We start from the raw sequence: 18586 nt of genomic DNA, 5'->3' as shown, positions 1-18586 counted from the left end.
TTTACCAGACTATTAGAGATGTGTCTGTTTAAGAACTAGTGTTCTATTCGGCGTGCATGCTGTACTAAGTCACTTCAGTCATGTTCAACTCTGTGCGACCATGTGGACTGTAGTCTGCCAGGTTCCTCCGTCCATGGGATTCTCCAGGCAAGAAGACTAGAGTGGCTTGCCATGACCTCCTCCATGGGATGTTTCCAACACAGGGATTGAACCCATGTCTCTTACTATCTCCTTCATTGGCAGGTGGGTTCTTTATCACTAGTGTCCCTGAGAAGCCTGTTCTACTGGGTACTTCTAGTTAAATCTAATTTTAAAAGGCCTCAGTTGGTGGCAGTGGTTTCAGAAATATTTTCTTCCAATGCTCTTTTCAAAATCGAATTTCAACAACCTGATATGTAATACCAAACCCTTCTTTTAAAAAGACTGCATAAGAATCTTAGGCATAAGCATTGATTATCCATAGTCCTTCCTTACTTTACCTTAGAAATTTACAGATTAGTGAGTACCTTCATGTTAATTTTAATTTTGACAAGAATTAGGGTTTAAGTTTTTCAGCTTTTTATTTATGCAACCTATGGGTGAATTTAACTCAGATGACCATTATATCTACTATTGTGGGCAGGAATCCCTTAGAAGAAATGGAATAGCCATCATAGTCAACAAAAGAGTCCAAAATGTAGTATTTGGATGCAATCTCAAAAATGACAGAATGATTTTTGTTCATTTCCAAGGCAAATCATTCAATATCACAGTAATCCAAGTCTATGCCCCGACCAGTAATGCTGAAGAAACTGAAATTGAACGGTTCTATGAAGACCTAGAAGACCTTTTAGAACTAACATCCCAAAAATATGTCCTTTTCATTATAGAAGACTGGAATGCAAAAGTAGGAAGTCAAGAAACACCTGGAGTAACAGGCAAATTTAGCTTTGGAGTACAGAATGAAGCAGGGCAAAGGCTAATAGAGTTTTGCCAAGAGAATGCACTGGTCATAGCAAACACCCTCTTCCAACAACACAAGAGAAGACTCTACACATGGATATCACCAGATGGCCAACACTGAAATGAGATTGATTATATTCTTTGCAGCCAAAGATGGAGAAGCTCTATACAGTGAGCAAAAACAAGACCGGGAGCTGACTGTGGCTCAGATCATGAACTCCTTATTGCTAAATTCAGACTTAAATTGAAGAAAGTGGGGAAAACCACTAGACCATCCAGGAATGACCCAAATCAAATCCTTTATGATTTTACAGTAAAAGTGAGAAATAGATTTAAGGGACTAGATCTGATAGAGTACCTGATGAACTATGGACAGAGGTTCGTGACATTGTACAGAAGATAGGGATCAAGACCATCCCCCAAAAAAAGAAATGCAAAAAAGCAAACTAGCTGTCTGAGGAGGCCTTACAAACAGCTGTGAAAGAAGAGAAGTGAAAAGCAAAGAGAAAAGAAAAGATATAAGCATCTGAATGAAACGTTCCAAAGAATAGCAAGGAGAGATAAGAAACCCTTCCTCAGCGAACAATGCAAAGAAATAGAGGGAAACAATGGAATGGGAAAGACTAGAGATCTCTTCAAGAAAATGAGAGCTACCAAGGGAACATTTCATGCAAAGATGGGCTCAATAAAGGACAGATATGGTATGGACCTAACAGAAGTAGAAGATATTAAGAAGAGGTGGTAAGAATACACAGAAGAACTGAACAAAAAAGATCTTCATGAACCAGATAATCACCATGGTGTGATCACTCAGCTAGAGCCAGACATCCTGGAATGTGTAGTCAAGTGGGCCTTAGGAAGCATCACTATGAACAAAGCTAGTGGAGTGATAGAATTCCAGTTGAGCTATTTCAAATCCTAAAAGATGATGCTGTGAAAGGGCTGCACACAATATGTCAGCAAATTTGGAAAACTCAGCTGTGGCCACAGGACTGGAAAAGGTCAGTTTTCATTCCAATCCCAAAGAAAGGCAGTGCCAAAGAATGTTCAAACTACCGTACAATCGCATTCATCTCACGTGCTAGTAAAGTAATGCTCAAATTCTCCAAGCCAGGCTTCAGCAATACGTGAACCATGAACTTGCAGATGTTCAACTTGGTTTTAGAAAAGACAGAGGAACCAGAGATCAAATTGCCAACATTCGCTGGATCATAGAAAAAGCAAGAGAGTTCCAGAAAAACATCTACTTCTGCTTTATTGACTATGCCAAAGCCTTTGACTGTGTGGGCCACAATAAACTATGGAAAATTCTGAAAGAGATGGGAATACCAGACCACCCGACCTGCCTCCTGAGAAATCTGTATCCAGGTCAGGAAGCAACAGTTAGAACTGGACATGGAACAACAGACTGGTTCCAAATAGGGAAGGAGTACGTCAAGGTTGTATATTGTCACCCTGCTTATTTAACTTATATGCAGAGTACATCATGAGAAAAGCTGGGCTGGAAGAAGCATAAGCTGGAATCAAGATTGCTGGGAGAAATATCAATAACCTCAGATATGCAGATGACACCACCCTTAAGGCAGAAAGTGAAGAAGAACTAAAGAGCCTCTTGATGAAAGTGAAAGAGGAGAGTGAAAAAGTTGGCTTAAAGCTCAACATTCAGAAAACTAAAATCATGGCATCTGGTCCTTTCACTTCATGTCAAATAGATGGGGAAACAGTGGAAACAGTGGCAGACTTTATTTTTTTGGGCTTCACAATCACTGCAGATGGTGATTGCAGCCATGAAATTAAAAGACACATACTCCTAAGAAGGAAAGTTATGACCAACTTAGACAGCATATTAAAAAGCAGAGACATTACTTTGTCAACAAAGGTCCATCTAGTCAAGGCTATGGTTTTTCCAGAGTCATGTATGGATGTGAGAGCTGGACTATAAAGAAAGCTGAGCACCAAAGAACTGATGCTTTTGATATGTGTTGGAGAAGACTCTTGAGAGTCCCTTGGACTGCAAGGAGATCCAACCAGTTCATCCTAAAGGAGATCAGACCTGGGTGTTCATTGGAAGGACTGATGCTGAAGCTAAAACTCCAATACTTTGGCCACCTGATGCGAAGAGTTGACTCATTTGAAAAGGCCCTGATGCTGGGAGCGATTGGGGGCAGGAGGAGAAGGGGATGACAGAGGATGAGATGGTTGGATTGCATCACTAACTCAATGGACATGAATTTGGGTGAACTCTGGGATTTGGTGATAGACAGGGAGGCCTTGTGTGCTGCGGTTCATGGGGTCACAGAGAGTCAGACACAACTCAGTGACTGAACTGAACTGAGAGTTTAAATTTCAGATATAGAGCTCATGACTTGAACTATGTCAGAAAAATGTATGGTAATAGCTTCATACCTGGGATATTGCAGACTGGCACAAACTCAGAAAGGCACAGGCTGATAAGGAGACATTTGCCCCAAATTCGACTGCTCTTTAATAAAAATTATATCTCAAATTAAATAAAGCTGTTACAACTCTGTAAGATAGGCCAGATGTGAAAAAATTCCATTAAAGACAGAATTGGGTAAATTAGTCTCTCTTACTAAGGTACCTCACCTAGAAATGTAAACTGAATTAAGAGGAATTGTAACAGATTTTTAAAGGTCCTGGGAGAAATGGACTGTCTTTAGATATCACTTCAAGAGACATATTACCCTAGGCCCTCTTATCAAGAACAAAATAAGGATTGGAGCATCAAGGGAAAGATGATACTTTCCAAGAAATTGTACCTCTTCCTTTGTGAATAGGTTTATGTGATTACAGAAGTGGATCAGGGCCCATGGTGATCCAGGCATTGTTGTAGTGGTAGCACCACATTTTTGTGCATTCAGACACAAACTGACATTCTAATGCTTGCTTCCTTGGGAAAAGCCAGAATGGTGCCTGTCTGGACCAAGATCCCACAGATGACCTTGTCCTGCAAACCCTCATACAGAAAGCATCCTCTTGGTGACCATGGCCCTTGCCCTAAGGCAGACTGTCAACTAGAGCCAATATGTCCTCTCTGGTGCGTTTGGCAATATCTGGGGACATTTTTGATTACCACAACAAGGGCGATATTACTGGCATTCAATAAGTAGCTGCTAAACTGCTTACAGTGTACAGGATACTGCACCCCCAACAAAGAATTCTCTGCCCCAGTGGGTCAATAGTTTCAAGATTCAGAAATCCTGTCCTAAGACTTTTCCCCCACTCTGCAAGATCACAGAGGCATGCACTATTCAGAACCACATTTTTTACTGGGCCACTAGAATTTAATCAGTTTGAATGCCTTGCAAATTGTACTGCTTTGGGCAGAGTGGAGTGAAAAAATATTCTAAAATGTGCCTCCGCCTTCCTGGTTAACACCAACTCCTTTCTCAAAAAAACAAAAACAAAAACAAAAACATAACACTAAGTCATGTCTGACTCTTGCGATCCCTTGAACTATAGCATGCTAGGCTCCTCTGTCCATGGGATTCTCCAGGCAAGAATACTGAGTGGGTTGCCATTTCCTTCTCCAAGGGAACTTCCTGACACCAGCAATTGAACCCAGTCTCTTGCATTGCAGGCAGATGCTTTATCGACTGAGCTACATAGGAACCCAAATGCAAATTAAATGTCACCTCCTACACGAAACTATTTCCTATTTCATCATCACCTTCCCCACATAGTACTTATAGGCTTACCCCAATAGCAGCTCTGTTCAAATTACTTCCTATTCCCCTACTAGATTACAAATTCACTGAAAGCTATGTTTGTTTATTTTAAAATCCTTGCGTCTTCGCGCTTACTAGAATGCTTAGCACATTATAGGTACACAGCAAATATATGTGGAAGAAAAGAACAAGGCTGGAGGACTGGCTTAGACTCTGAGTACCTACCTCCAAAATAGGTTTACTCAAGACTGTTTTAGGGATTGCCCTGGTGATCCAGTGGCTAAGACTCTCCACTCCCAATGCAGGGACCCTGGGTTCAATCCCTGGCTGGGAAACTAGATCCCACATCCACAACTAAGAGCTCACATGCCGCAGCTAATGATTCTGCATGCTGCAACTGTAGACCCAGCACAGCCAAATATCTAAGGATGTCTGACTGCCTGCCCTCCAAGGACATGAAACTGAGCAATATCTCATTCCTGGCATGTAGGTTCATCAGCATTTTAGTGGAAATTCTTGGCCTACCAGAAGATAGCTGTAATGATGTTTACCTTAAATGCCACAAGACAAAGACTGTAGAGATCATGTTGGGGGGTTACGTCAGAGATCTCCCTAAATGCCTTTTCTTACAGGAAAGAGTGCAAGGTTGACATGCTACTTTTAATAAGCCTGGCTTTGCAGCCTGTGTTCTATAGAAGTTCTTCCTTCACCAAAGGAGGAAAAAGTAGAGTGAGCTTAACGAACACATGAACAGGGTAGTGAGGTAGTCCAACACTCATCTCAACTAGTAGTCAGCTCACACCAGTACCCACGTACAAATCTACTAAAGGAGCTGACTACGAGCAAGGACAGTTCTTTTGTTGGCTGCCTATAGAATATATGCAAATCCACAAGTGGGAGAATTAAATTTAGGATAATTTATAAATATGCTTTTGTACTAAAAGCAAAAAAAAAAAAAATTGGATTATAACATGAATAGGCATCAAATTAGAGATACCAAGGGAACATTTGATGCAAAGGTGGGCACAATAAAGGACAGAAACAGTATGGACCTAACAGAAACAGAAGATACTAAGAAGAGGTGGCAAGAATACACAGAAGAACTATACAAAAAAGATCTTAATGACCCAGATAACCATGATGGTGTGATCACTCACCTAGAGCCAGACATCCTGCAATGTGAAGTCAAGTGGGCCTTAGGAAGCACCACTACGAACAAAGCTAGTCGAGGTGATGGAATTCCAGTTGAGCTATTTCATCCTAAAAGATGATGCTGTGAAAGTGCTGCACACAATATGTCAGTAAATTTGGAAAACTGGCCACAGGACTGGAAAAGGTCAGTTTTCATTCCAATCCCAAAGAAAGGCAGTGCCAAAGAATGTTCAAACTACCATACAATTGCATTCATCTCACATGCTAGTAAAGTATTGCTCCAAATTCTCCAAGCAAGGCTTCAATAGTATGTGAAACCGAGAACTTGCTGGATTCAGAAAAGGCAGAGGAACCAGAGATCAAATTGCCAACATCCGTTGGGTCATAGAAAAAGCAAGAGAGTTCCAGAAAAACACCTACTTCTGCTTTATTGGCACCTCCAAAGCCTTTGACTGTGTGGATCACAATAAACTGTGGAAAATTCTGAAGGAGATGGGAATATCAGACCACCTGACCTGCCTCCTGAGAAATCTGTATCCAGGTCAGGAAGCAATAGTTAGAACCAGACATGGAAAAACAGACTGGTTCCAAATAGGAAAATGAGTATGTCAAGGCTATATATTGTCACCCTGCTTACTTAACTTATATGCAGAGTACGTCATGAGAAATGCCAGGCTGGATGAAGCACAAACTGGAATCAAGATTGCCGGGAGAAATATCAACAACCTCAGATATGCAGATGACACCACCCTTAAGGCAGAAAGTGAAGAAGAACTAAAGAGCCTCTTGATGAAAGTGAAAGAGGAGAGTGAAAAAGTTGGCTTAAAGCTCAACATTCAGAAAACTAAGATCATGGCATCTGGTCCTTTCACTTCATGGCAAATAGATGGGGAGACAGTGGAAACAGTGGCAGACTTTATTTTTCTGGGCTCCAAAATCATTGCAGATGGTTATAGCAGCCATGAAATTAAAAGATGCTTGCTCCTTCAAAGGAAAGTTATGACCAACCTAGACAGCATATTAAAAAGCAGAGTCATTACTTTGCCAACAAAGGTCCATCTAGTCAAGGCTATGGTTTTTCCAGTAGTCATGTATGGATGTGAGAGCTGGACTATAAAGAAAGCTGAGCACCAAAGAATTGATGCTTTTGAAATGTGGTGTTGGAGAAGACTCTTGAGAGTCCCTTGGACTGCAAGGAGATCCAACCAGTCCATCTCAAAGGAGATCAGTCCTGGGTGTTCATTGGAAGGACTGATTCTGAAGCTGAAACTCCAATACTTTGGCCACCTGATGCAAAGAACTGACCCATTTGCAAAGACCCTGATGCTGGGAAAGATTGAAGGCAGGATGAGTAGAGGACGACAGAGGATGAGATGGTTGGACAGCATCACCGACTCAATGGACGTGAGTTTGAGTAAGCTCTAGGAGTTAGTGATGGACAGGGAAGCCTGAAGTGCTGCAGTTCATGGGGTTACAAAGAGTTGGATACAACTGAGTGACTGAACTGAACTGATTGCATTATATTGTGCTGTTATTTTGATAAAGCAAATCTAATAGGATTTCAGCAAAATACTTAATGCAATTATCAGTAGAACATTCCTGACATGAGTTGGCATCAGGAAAGAAAGACAGGGCCATTTCAGAAAATTCAACTTTATTTTCCATTGACAAACACAACATAAATAACATACATTTGTTAAATACACAGACTACCTATGACTTAAATGCCATCAAAATTCTGATGTACTTTTCAGTCTTTTATTTTTGTCTCCACAATATTGAAGACTACCCTTTCAAACATACTGGAAGATATGTTTAGATATACTTAACATAACTCCTAGAAAAATTTTACATAAAGGTGACAAAAGTTTACCTTCCCATTGAACCCACTGGGATGGAATGCTGAATAGGAGAGGTGGAGAAACATACAATTTTTATACTGAGCTTTACATCATTTATTAAAGTGTCAATGATTTCAATTCTTACTTATATACATTTTGAAAATAATATATTCATTTGTTGTAAGCAGATTAATATCATCAGTGCCTATTTTTAATTTGCTTCCTTAGAGAAATGTTCAACTTTATGCCATCTGTACAAAATTGTTTTGTTAAAGAAGAGGGAGAAAGTAAAATATTCTATCTATATATAGGAGGCCTGGGAAGAAAAAGAGTTTGGCAGTCAGTGATGACTTGAGTGAATTAAACATTTGCTTTTACAGAAAAGAACACTGGCCACTCCTCACTTTGTCCTACTGATGTTCAAGTGTATGAAGACAAATGTGGCCCCTTCCTCTCCTTGCTTCTGTGAAATGGCCTAAAAGGATGAAGAATCTTGACAAGTTGGAAATATGTAGGTTTTCTTTCATCTCTTTGTCTTTGTTCTCTGTCCCACCCTCCATGTCTATTCCATAGGAGTGTCCTTTCAAAAGCTGAAAGAATACTGAAGTCCATCAGTAAGTCATATGCATTTTCTCCTGCTAAACATTACAGCTTTGATTTCTACAGAAATTGAAAACCATAGAAATAAACTATTTTCATATTAAAGTCTGATGATTGGCAAGCTTTTGGCTAGATATCTGGTTCACTTTAATTAAAAAAGCCAAACTATTCTAATTCTAAAGCAACTGACAGGGACTTCCCTGGTGGTCCAGTAGTTAAGACTCCGTGCTTCCAATGCAGGGGACCCGGGTTCGATCCCTGGTCGGGGAACTAGGATCCCACATGCTGCGGGGTGAGGCCAAAAAAAAAGAAGAAGAAAAAAAAGTAAAGCAACTGACAAAGGAATTTAAGAGCTGATCAAAAAATTTTAGAAGTGCTATCATCTCTAAAATGCTTGATAAGCCTGAAAAGCCTAATTGTACCTGATGTTAATCTCTCTCCTTCTTATATTTACTCCCATAATAAAATTATTTCATTAAAGCAGATATTAAAAAACAGACTCAGATCTGTTTCATCGATTAGTACATTAGCACATTAGAAATGTGAAACCATTCTCTCTCTTAAAAACAATCCCAGCTTCACCAATAGTAAATATTTCTGTTACTTTCTCTCCATGAGAAAATGGATAAACAGGCTGGAGGCAAGGGAGCCAGGGAAACAGTCTTTTTTCAAAAGAAGAAATAAGCATTTCAGTAGATATATGAGTTGTTTATGATTTAAAACAAATTGATGTAAAATTTCTGAAAATAGAATAATTTTCATTCTCAATAAAAAAATGTGTAATCTATATATGAGCAAATATGGTATATACCTGATTGAACTGCATTTCTAAAGAACCAAAATGTAGTAGGCTTGTGATATCATAATATAATGGTTTACAACTCAACTTGTATAAATGGCAAGCCTTTAAATAGAATCCTCACTCAAGATTTATAAAATAGAGACTCCAGAAAATTAAAATTCTTTGCTCTTTCATTATTTAAAAGAGTAAAGAGTAGAGAAGAGTGAGAAAGAAAATGTTAAGCAGCATGTTTTGAAGATATAATTCCATTTGATTTAAAAACTAATTGTTGACCTCCTTTGGGACAAAAAAACCACCTTACTTCTAGAAGTGCTGAAGTCTTTCACACATGTGCATAGTTTCAGTTTTCCATTTGTCACTGTGAGAACAAAGTCACCCTGTACTGCTCTTTTCACTTTCTTTAGTTTTATTCAAGGTGGACTCAATTCAAAAAAGGCATTCAGGGAAGGCATGTGAAAGATTTTACTTAATAGCTACAACATGAATCATTATAAAATTGAAACCTTTTGGGTGAGAGTAATCCAGGGGTAAGGAACTTTCACATGTAATTAGTATCCATATACATGATACCAGTATAATGGAGTTCTAATTTTTAAATTTGCCATAATTCTCTGTTTCATGGTTCATGTGTAATCACTACCTGTTAGTTGTCTTAGAGTTTTGAACTGACAGCACCTTCTTAACAAATGTGCATGTGAGTTTTAGTTTGATATTCAAATTTTGTAAATAGACTATATCATAACCTCCATTATGAAACATCATAGACGTATGTCACCTCTTATTAACATTCTATTGCAACTCAGAAAACAGTTCTATCAATATAGCCACAGTATTAAATACTCTTTATTTAAAAAAGTGATATAATCTCATTCATAGAACAATTCTGTTCACTTATTTAGACCTCAGCTTTAGCAGATTTCAGACATACACAATCACAAAGACAGCAATAAACAAGTAGTTGTGAAGATATGGCATGCTTGATGCCCTAAACTTTTTACAGAGGTAAATCAAGGAAACTTCAGTTAGTCCGCAATAAACTTTAATATGTTTGTAGTAATAAATACTCTACAGTCTCTCTGCGTCACTCACCTTCTAGTAACCTGCATATTTCAAAAGAAGCTTTCGGAATTAAGTATGAAAATAAATGGGCAATATATGTGTTTAAAATTTCAAAGAATGAGATTTTTCTATTTTCTTAGCTGACTATTTTCTATTTTCTTAGCTGATCCCAATACAAAAGGGCTATGATTATCAACATGGGGAAGACTGAAAACATATCACTAACCTGGGGTCAAAACCAACAAAAACATATAAAGTATTAAATAAAAGGCTTAATTCTTGAAAATATAAGAATATTGCCACAGATTGTCCACCTTATTAAGATAGTGTTTTGTCAGAGTTTTTAGTTTGTCTATTACTCAATGCCAGTGTGTTTTCAGGGTCTTTTACAGTCGACTTTTACATGAGCTTCTAAAATTTTGTTCCATAACATGGTCAAGAGGTCTTTTATATAATAAATAAGTGTTCAGTATATATGTGTGGCTTTCAATTGGCAATCATTTGAATCTGGCATGATTAAATGCTTATGTTTACTTAAAATGACTTGGTATACAGCTTAGGCAGATTTGCTAAATCCTGGGATAACACATTTAATTTCTTCAATTTAAAATATTTTAAAGATATCTACCATACTTATTTCATTTGAAAAGTAAACTGTTCTTATTGGTTGATATGTCATCATTCTCTTCTGTGATACAACATAGCTGAATAAATTCACTGTGTGGAAAATTAGAATAGCTTTGTAAAATCTACAACAGTTGATATTACATCTATTTTTACATTGCATTTACTTCTTTTTATTTGGTTTCCTAGGCCTCCATTTTTTTAAACCAGTATTGAGAAGTTTTGGGATTGTCATAATTTATGCATGCATTTTTTTCCTGCCCAAAACTAAGTATACTCGAGTAAACTTAAAGACTAAGGAACTTAAATTTGGAAACCGATATACTCTTCTGCAGTGACTTTAGATGTTTACTTCCTTACCACATTGAGAGCTTCTGAACATCCTGAAACCTAACCTCAACTATCATCCAAAGATCAATATCATTTAGGACTAACATTTCTTACCAGGTTTTTCATGTACTAACACGTCACATGCTGTTTACATAATTCTTCCTTTCCACTTCCTTTTCAAGCTTGTTCAGAAACTGCCATCAACCACAGCTACCATATATCCCTGGGCAGGAAACTATTCCATAGTTAAGCATGAGTTTTAGGTTGTTTTGTCTTTATGAATTTCTGTGGTCTGATGAAAAGTGATATTTCTTTGACTGTCATCTCAATTACCACTTGGGAGTAGTAGTTTCTTAAATTATTAATACAAATGATTTACTTTGTCATGAAGCAATATGATACTCAACATTTGAAGATAAATTTGTATTTCTGTAATTAAACAAGCAGAGTTCATTCATTTTATCAGCTCAATGGTCTATAAAGTCATGAAGCACTTCAACCATATAATGGGACCCCACTGATGTGCACCTGGTTTTGGCAGATAATTATTCATTCATTCACTGAACAAATAGTCATTGAACACTTTCTATATTCCTAGTGCAAGGTGCTGGAAGAAATAACCCATTCAAGCTCACACTACTTGAATCTATGCTATGTGTATGTGTCTAAACCTAGGACCTAAAGCCTCGTCATTATAAGATCATTTAAGTACACTTTTTTTTAAAGTATGTAGTTTTGTCTCATCCTCCACGAGGTGACTTGTGGGATAATTCAATTCCATGGTATAGAGAAATTTTTAAATGTCCTTTTAGCATAGGTTATTTGTCATCATTTTTTCCCCAAAACCTAGACTAGTGGAACCACCATGAGGTACATAAGCACTCTCAGCAGATTTTGCCTTCTCACTCAATTTGACATGATCATTTAAATTGATTCCTCCTAATTGACTTAGCCTGGTAAACATATTAATCTAATAGACATTTTTCACCTGTTAAAATTAATTCTTCCCCCGATGCCTACTGAATACACACACAAAAAGGTAGCTACTATAAAGGACTATAAATTTCAAGTTTCTTAAAACTGGGAAAACAATAAAGGAAAAAGCAAGTTAAACTCTGAATGAGAAACAGTAAGTTTGCAAAACAAGTGCTCTAAAGAGTACAAAGAACATTTTATGTAGGTCTGATTCGAAAGATTGTTATGTTTGTTGGGGAGTTGCTTTTATTTTTTTAAGTGTAATTCTCAAAATTTAATGTAGTGACCTGCTTGTGCCAAAAAGATATAAAGCTTGGCTGTCAAGGTTTGTGCACATAAGGAGATACATTTTAATAATAAATATTTAGATAGAAACTTTTAAGAGAGGGCAGAGAAAGTGCTGTGAGGTATCAATATTATAATTTCCTTATCCTATAAATAGGCTAAACTATGGAAAGTCTTTATGGAAGTTTTAAAATATTTACTGGTCTTAGAATAGGAGTTAGTATTTAAATACACAAAAGACTGAAGAGAATACTTTGGGTGGAAAAATCAGGGAAAATAATAAGCTTAAGTACCTATATTTAGGGCTCAATCAGTCCTTAAATAGAATTTTGAAAAAAATCACTTCACTGACTCCCAAGCACAGTTTCATGAATCTTCTCCAGGCTTGTAGGAATTAAAAATGTAATCTAAAGGAAGAACATTTAACAATTTGGATGTTCACAAATTGTCATGTTTGAAATAAATGGAATTAATTGACTCATTCAGATAATGAATAAACCTAATTCCCAACCCAACCAAAACAGACTCTGTAAGGTTAGCAGCAAATTTGCATATTGAATGACATTTAAATAACATCAGTATCAATGAATACTGTGAATATGTTATACATTTTTTCATCCTAAATCAAATTTAAAAAAAAATTTAAGGGGAATGAAAGTGACACAGAAAGAAAGAGAGAGAGTAAAAGAGAAAGCAGAAGACCAAGGCCTTTGAGCAAAAATAAACTGTTGCCTTGTCTTCAAATATCTGTGTGTTGAATTCCTCATGTACTCAGTATATTAGAATATTAACTATCCCTATCCGGCCCCCCACTACAGACCAAGATCATTTATAAAAACAAAAGAAGTGCTTTCACCTAATAAATAATCACACATTCAGCTATATATGGAAGAGACCCCAAAACACTAGACTGATATTAATCTATTTTTCTTTGCTTGTGTTTCAATACTTTTGGCACATAGGGGATTATTAATATTTATGCTTCTGAGACCGTTTAGGCCTTATATCAAAAATTTTGCTTCAATGCATAAATAGCAGCATGCCAGAGATGCCTAAATTCACAGTAAGATTTAGGGCTATTTTTTGCCAAAAGCTGTGAACATGCAAGTTGATTAAGTGTTCTCTTTCATGCTCCTGTCTGTGTTATTTCATTGGATAGTGAGATAGTCGGCACTTTAGGTCCATTATTAAAGTAGCTGGAGACAGCATTTGCTACCTGGCAAAACTTTTGAAGAAGGATCTTTCTTAGCAGCAGATAAACCCAGGGATCCAAGATCTGGTTCAGTGAAGCCAGGCGAACAGCTATTAAGAAGAAGTTGCACTCATCCTGATTTTCTGTGTTTGTCTTGCAGTGCTCAACTGATGTGTGATTGAAGATCATGTTCAACATCATTATCTAAGAAAAAGGAACATATTATTACTCCAAAGAATAATAAAGTCATATGCATCTCCCCACATGGTACTTTGCACATGGTGAGTTTACAATAAGTTGGTTGTTGGATTAAAATGATTAATTCAAGCAACATTTATACTCACAGAACACAGCCCTGAATTATATAAGATATTCCTCTGGATTTTCCCACATTTTTGCCTATTCAACATGAGGCAGATTTTTTTAAAGTACATATTCTCTGGCTCTTGGTCCTTGGGATTTTAGAAGTTGGAAAATAACACATCTCAAAATTAGCCAGAGTCATCTGTCTTGTTGCAGAAAATACCAGTAGGTTGATACCCTAATGGGTCAACACTTAAACAAACCCAAAACATATGTAATCTTAAACTTTGGTAGCTGTAACTGGAAAAAAAAAAAAAGACTACTTAAGAAAAGATAGACACAAGAAAGGGGAAAATAGCAGTTGCATATTATTAGTATTATTATTATTGTCATTAGCATTTTCTGAATCCTTACAATTTGCCTGACACTGTGTCAAGTTCTTCATATGCTTTTAATAAATAATAGAAGATAAATACTACTGCCATCTCATTTTTATAATTGTGGAAACCAAGCTTTAATGATATAAAATAGCTGAGTCAGACTTAAACCCAGGTTCACTAACATATGAAAGATAGCATTTTACCCTTCTGGGTCTCTACCCAGTCACTGCACACACACCAGAATGTAAACTTCATGAAGGTAGGATCTGGGCCAATACCTTTTCCCCCACTAGTTCATTCCCAGTACCTAGACTAATAATTAGCAGGTAGTGTTCAATAAACATTTGTGAATGAATATGTGACACATACATGAATATATTAATATATGACATCTATAATATACATAATATATTTATATTTGAATGAATAAATATTTGTGATTTCCATAGGAGAGAAAAAAAGTGTAGATTCATACACATCAGAAAAGATATTCAAGCTCGTTAGTCCATCAGAGAAATGAATGTTATGACAAAGTAAGAAACCATTTTATATTCACTAGTTTGAAAAAAATGAAGCATGACTTTTCCAAATGTTAGTGAGGATGGGGAGCAATACAGACTTGCACACAACAGTACCAAGAGCGTGAGCTGGAGCAGCCACCTCGGAAGACAATCAAGCTCTGTCTCACCTGTTACCTTGCAGAAGCCCCACTCCCAAGAATGCACTGGCCTGAATTCCTGCACCACAGGCTGTGTGCATGACTGTTCATTACCGCATTGTTCATAACAGCAATAAAAAAGCAGGAACAACCCCAAAACAGGCTCACACTTGCAAGCAAAGAAAGGTGCTGACTTTATTACCAGCTCCTAAATTGGTCTTTCTAGACATGCATGGCTATTAAGCACTTCAAATGTGGCTGAAGAAAATTGAGACGTTGAGAAATATAATGATTATATAATGAAATGATAATATTTTTACATAGTGTGTTAAAATACATTATTAAACTTTGCATCATTTGTTTCTTGTTACTTTTTAAAAACATTTTGTAAAATATTACAAAATTTAAAATTTAGAATTTTAAAATTAGAAAATTTAAAATTATATATGTGGCAAGTATTTGTTGTTCACACTATATTTCGACTGAACTCAAAGTGTCGCTTAAGACCAACATTTATTTGGATGGTCTGTCCTCAGGTCATATAACCCAAATTAAAGGGTTTGAAACATCCCAGAGCATCCTAAACACCCACAAACCTACTCTCCAGAGCAATGGCACTTACATTCTTACAGTCACCCTGACTCAACACATTAGGGTCACCTGTGAAAGCTTCTTTTGCCTCATCCTCTGCAATGCGGTTTGCTCTTTTTCCAGTCTCAGTTTAGCACTTCCTCTCATCTGATTTATAGTAATAACAGAGACCCCAATAGCACAAACAGATGTCAGCATGACACAAATTCGGCAGCCTAGATCCCAGCTCTGTCAAATCCTCACCAGCTATACAAACGTCAACTCCGTCTTACTGAACAGAGTTGTGTGTGTGGTAGTCGCTCAGTCGTGTCCGACTCTTGGCAATCCCATGGACTGTAGCCCGCCAGGCTCCTCTGTGGAATTCTCTGTGGAATTCTCCAGGCAAGAATACTGGCGTAGGCAGCCATTTGCTTCTCCAGGGGATCTTCCTGACCCAGGGGTTGAACCCAGGTCTCTTGCATTGCAGGCAGATTCTTTATCATCTGAGCTACCAGGGAAGCCCTACCAGGGACAGAGTTGAGTCACAGTTTAATTCTTAAAACAATCACTCGCAAAGGGAATGGAAATGTCCAGGTTTTGCTTATAATATGGGTCCCTAACTGGCAACCCACTCCAGTACTCTTGCCTGGAGAATTCCATGGACAGAGGAGCCTGGCAGGCTATAGTCCATGAGATCGCAAAGAGCTGGACGTGACTGTGCGACTTTCGCTTTTCAACCCCCAGATCATGGACCAGTACCAGTCCATGGCCTTTTAGGAACCAGACTGCACAGCAGGAGGTGGGTGGTGGGCAAGGGAGCCAAGCTTCACCTGCCCCTCCCCTGAGCTCCCCACACTCGCATTATCACCTGCACCATTCATTTCCCCAACTCTCTCCACGTCCCCCACCCACCCCCTCCACACCCCCTACCCCTGGCCCAGCAGTGGAAAAACCGTCTTCCACAAAACTGGTCCCTGCTGCCAAAAAGGCTGGGGTCCACTAGCTTATAAGACAAAGCCATTCTCTGTGGCTTGCTTCAGTCCTTGACCAATTTACACCTACTATCTGAACAAAATTATGGCTTTATAAACAAAAAGAGAAAAATGTGTAGACATATAGTCTGTCACTTCTTTCAAAGAAATTTTTCCAAGGGATTTATTCAATAAAAGGAAAAATCAATTGGACAAAAAGTGAATGGTCAATAAATAAAAATCTAGTAAGAAACTGCAAACATTTAAATCTCTAGTGTCAGGAATAAAGCTTAATAAAATACAGGTGGTTGCATAATTATATATATGTATTGAGTTAAGTGAAAAAAAAAAAGAATGTAAGATAGTATGTATATAAAGTTATATTGTTATTACAATTAAATGTAAAATATGTATTTTGATTTGTGGAAGGCAATGGAATTATTACTATTAAATAATTATTCAATTATTTAAACATTTTTATCTGCATAAAAACATTTCAAACAATTTAGGAAAGTCTTTTGTTTAAAGGAAATGAATTATTCCCTTCATTAATAAATATGAATTATTATAACAAAATTTATTTTAAAATGAATAATCTAATTAGTATCTTCTGATGCTGACTCATAGCCCTGTGAATTGAACACTATCTCCCACATATGATTAATGTTTAGGGCCTCAAGATGGAGAGATTATCCTGAATTATCTGGGTAGGTTCAATGTAACCACATGGGTCCTTAAAATCTGAGAACCTTTCCAGCTGTGGTCAGAGGGAGATGGATTCAATAATTAAATATGTTTGGCCATTTACTACTTTTCAGGAAGTGTTCTGAACCTCATCTAAAATGATTTAAGAACTCACATAAGTTACATCTTCATTTCTTTTACAAAATAAAATATTGAATTTCTCCCACTTTGTATAATCAGGAAAATTCACAAAATTACTTATTAAGATGGAATTTCAATCATTTTATAGTCTTCCTTGATTATTCTAAAATTAATTTTTATGAGGCTAATAATTTAAAATTATTTCATTAGGCTAATACAGGTTTCATATGCCTAACATTGGTTAGTCTACTGTAATTTCCTATAATTTCCTATTGACAATGCAGTGATTATGAAATTATGAAACCAAGCCCTGGAAGCAATCCTGGCACATGGGGAGAGACACTCTAGCTTTTCCCAGAATTCATGACATGTGCAGTATGAAGATAATTGGAATTAGAGGCAGTGAATGTGATATTACTATTTCCAAATGGCAGCAGGGATGGAAATAGAACTCCTAATTTCTTGTCTAATTGTGAACATAAATGCAAGTTGTTATTTAGTCGCTCAGTTGTGTCTGATTCTTTGTGACCCCATAGCCTGTAGCCCGCCAGGCTCCTCTGTCCATGGGATTTCCCAGGCAAGAATACTGGAGTGGGTTGCTATTTCCTTCTCCATGGGATCTTCCCGACCCAGGGATCGAACCCACAGCTCCTGCACTCTCACTTTACCACTGAGCCACCAGGGAAGCCCAAATGCAAGTTAGCATCCATGAAAATAGCAAGGAAACGAGTCTTCGATGCTCCTTCAGAGCTTCCAGCAGGGAATCCAGCCCTGTGGACAGCTTGGTGTCCTATAGGTGTCCTATATTAGACTTCCTTCTATTTACGGAGCTAAACAGAGATTACAATTTTTGCAAATATTTTTTAGATGATCAGACTTCAGGAGAAAAACTCTGACGTCAATATGTAGATTTCTGGTAGATTAATTATTCCTATTAGTCCCATTCTACCAGGGACAAGGGACAAACAAAAAACAGGATGCTTGGCCACCATGGAAGCTATTTTTCTAGGAAACACACTACACAATTGCTCCTTCAAAATGACCTCATATAACAATCTGGTCAAGAGAGCTGTGAGACCAACTCTGGTTGAAAGGAGCAGTTACTTTTCTGCCTGAATCTTCCCCAGGCTTCATATGACTCTCCCAGACAGGCCTCTTGCCTCTCCTCTGGTTATCAGCAGGAAGAGAGAGTTCTTTTTGTACCATGATAAGAATGGACACAACCACATTAGTAACCCCGAAATTCTCCATCCCTGCCTAGTGTCAAGGGCAATTACTTTTCTTCATCCTAAAGAAAAAAACAAGATTTGTCCCTTCCCCAGTGAGAATGATCTTTAAAATGTACAAAACACTAACACTAAAAGGAAAACTGTTCTTTGGGTTTTTTG

At 37.5% G+C, this 18586-nt stretch overlaps 1 protein-coding gene across 9 annotated transcripts in view; it reads right to left on the bottom strand.

The window, feature by feature from the left end:
• The window catches only part of PTGER3 (prostaglandin E receptor 3), a 239123-nt gene that overhangs the window by 184604 nt on the left and 35933 nt on the right, over window positions 1-18586 (bottom strand). For 5 of the 9 annotated variants that reach the window (XM_061121619.1, XM_061121617.1, XM_061121620.1 and 2 more), the window contains exon 2: window positions 13516-13695. The exons of 1 other annotated variant lie outside the window; for it this stretch is intronic. In XM_061121619.1, the coding sequence (XP_060977602.1) occupies window positions 13516-13695 (180 nt within the window). Of the gene's footprint in view, window positions 1-7420; window positions 13696-18586 lie in introns of those variants that run through there. 3 more of the 9 variants (XM_061121618.1, XM_061121621.1, XM_061121615.1) reach the window with 3 other exon arrangements.

The sequence above is a fragment of the Dama dama genome, chromosome 20, assembly GCF_033118175.1.
Source record: "Dama dama isolate Ldn47 chromosome 20, ASM3311817v1, whole genome shotgun sequence".
NCBI classification, from domain to species: Eukaryota; Metazoa; Chordata; class Mammalia; order Artiodactyla; family Cervidae; genus Dama; species Dama dama.
Note: the sequence above shows the minus strand (reverse complement) of the source record. Positions and strands in the feature narration are given on the sequence as shown.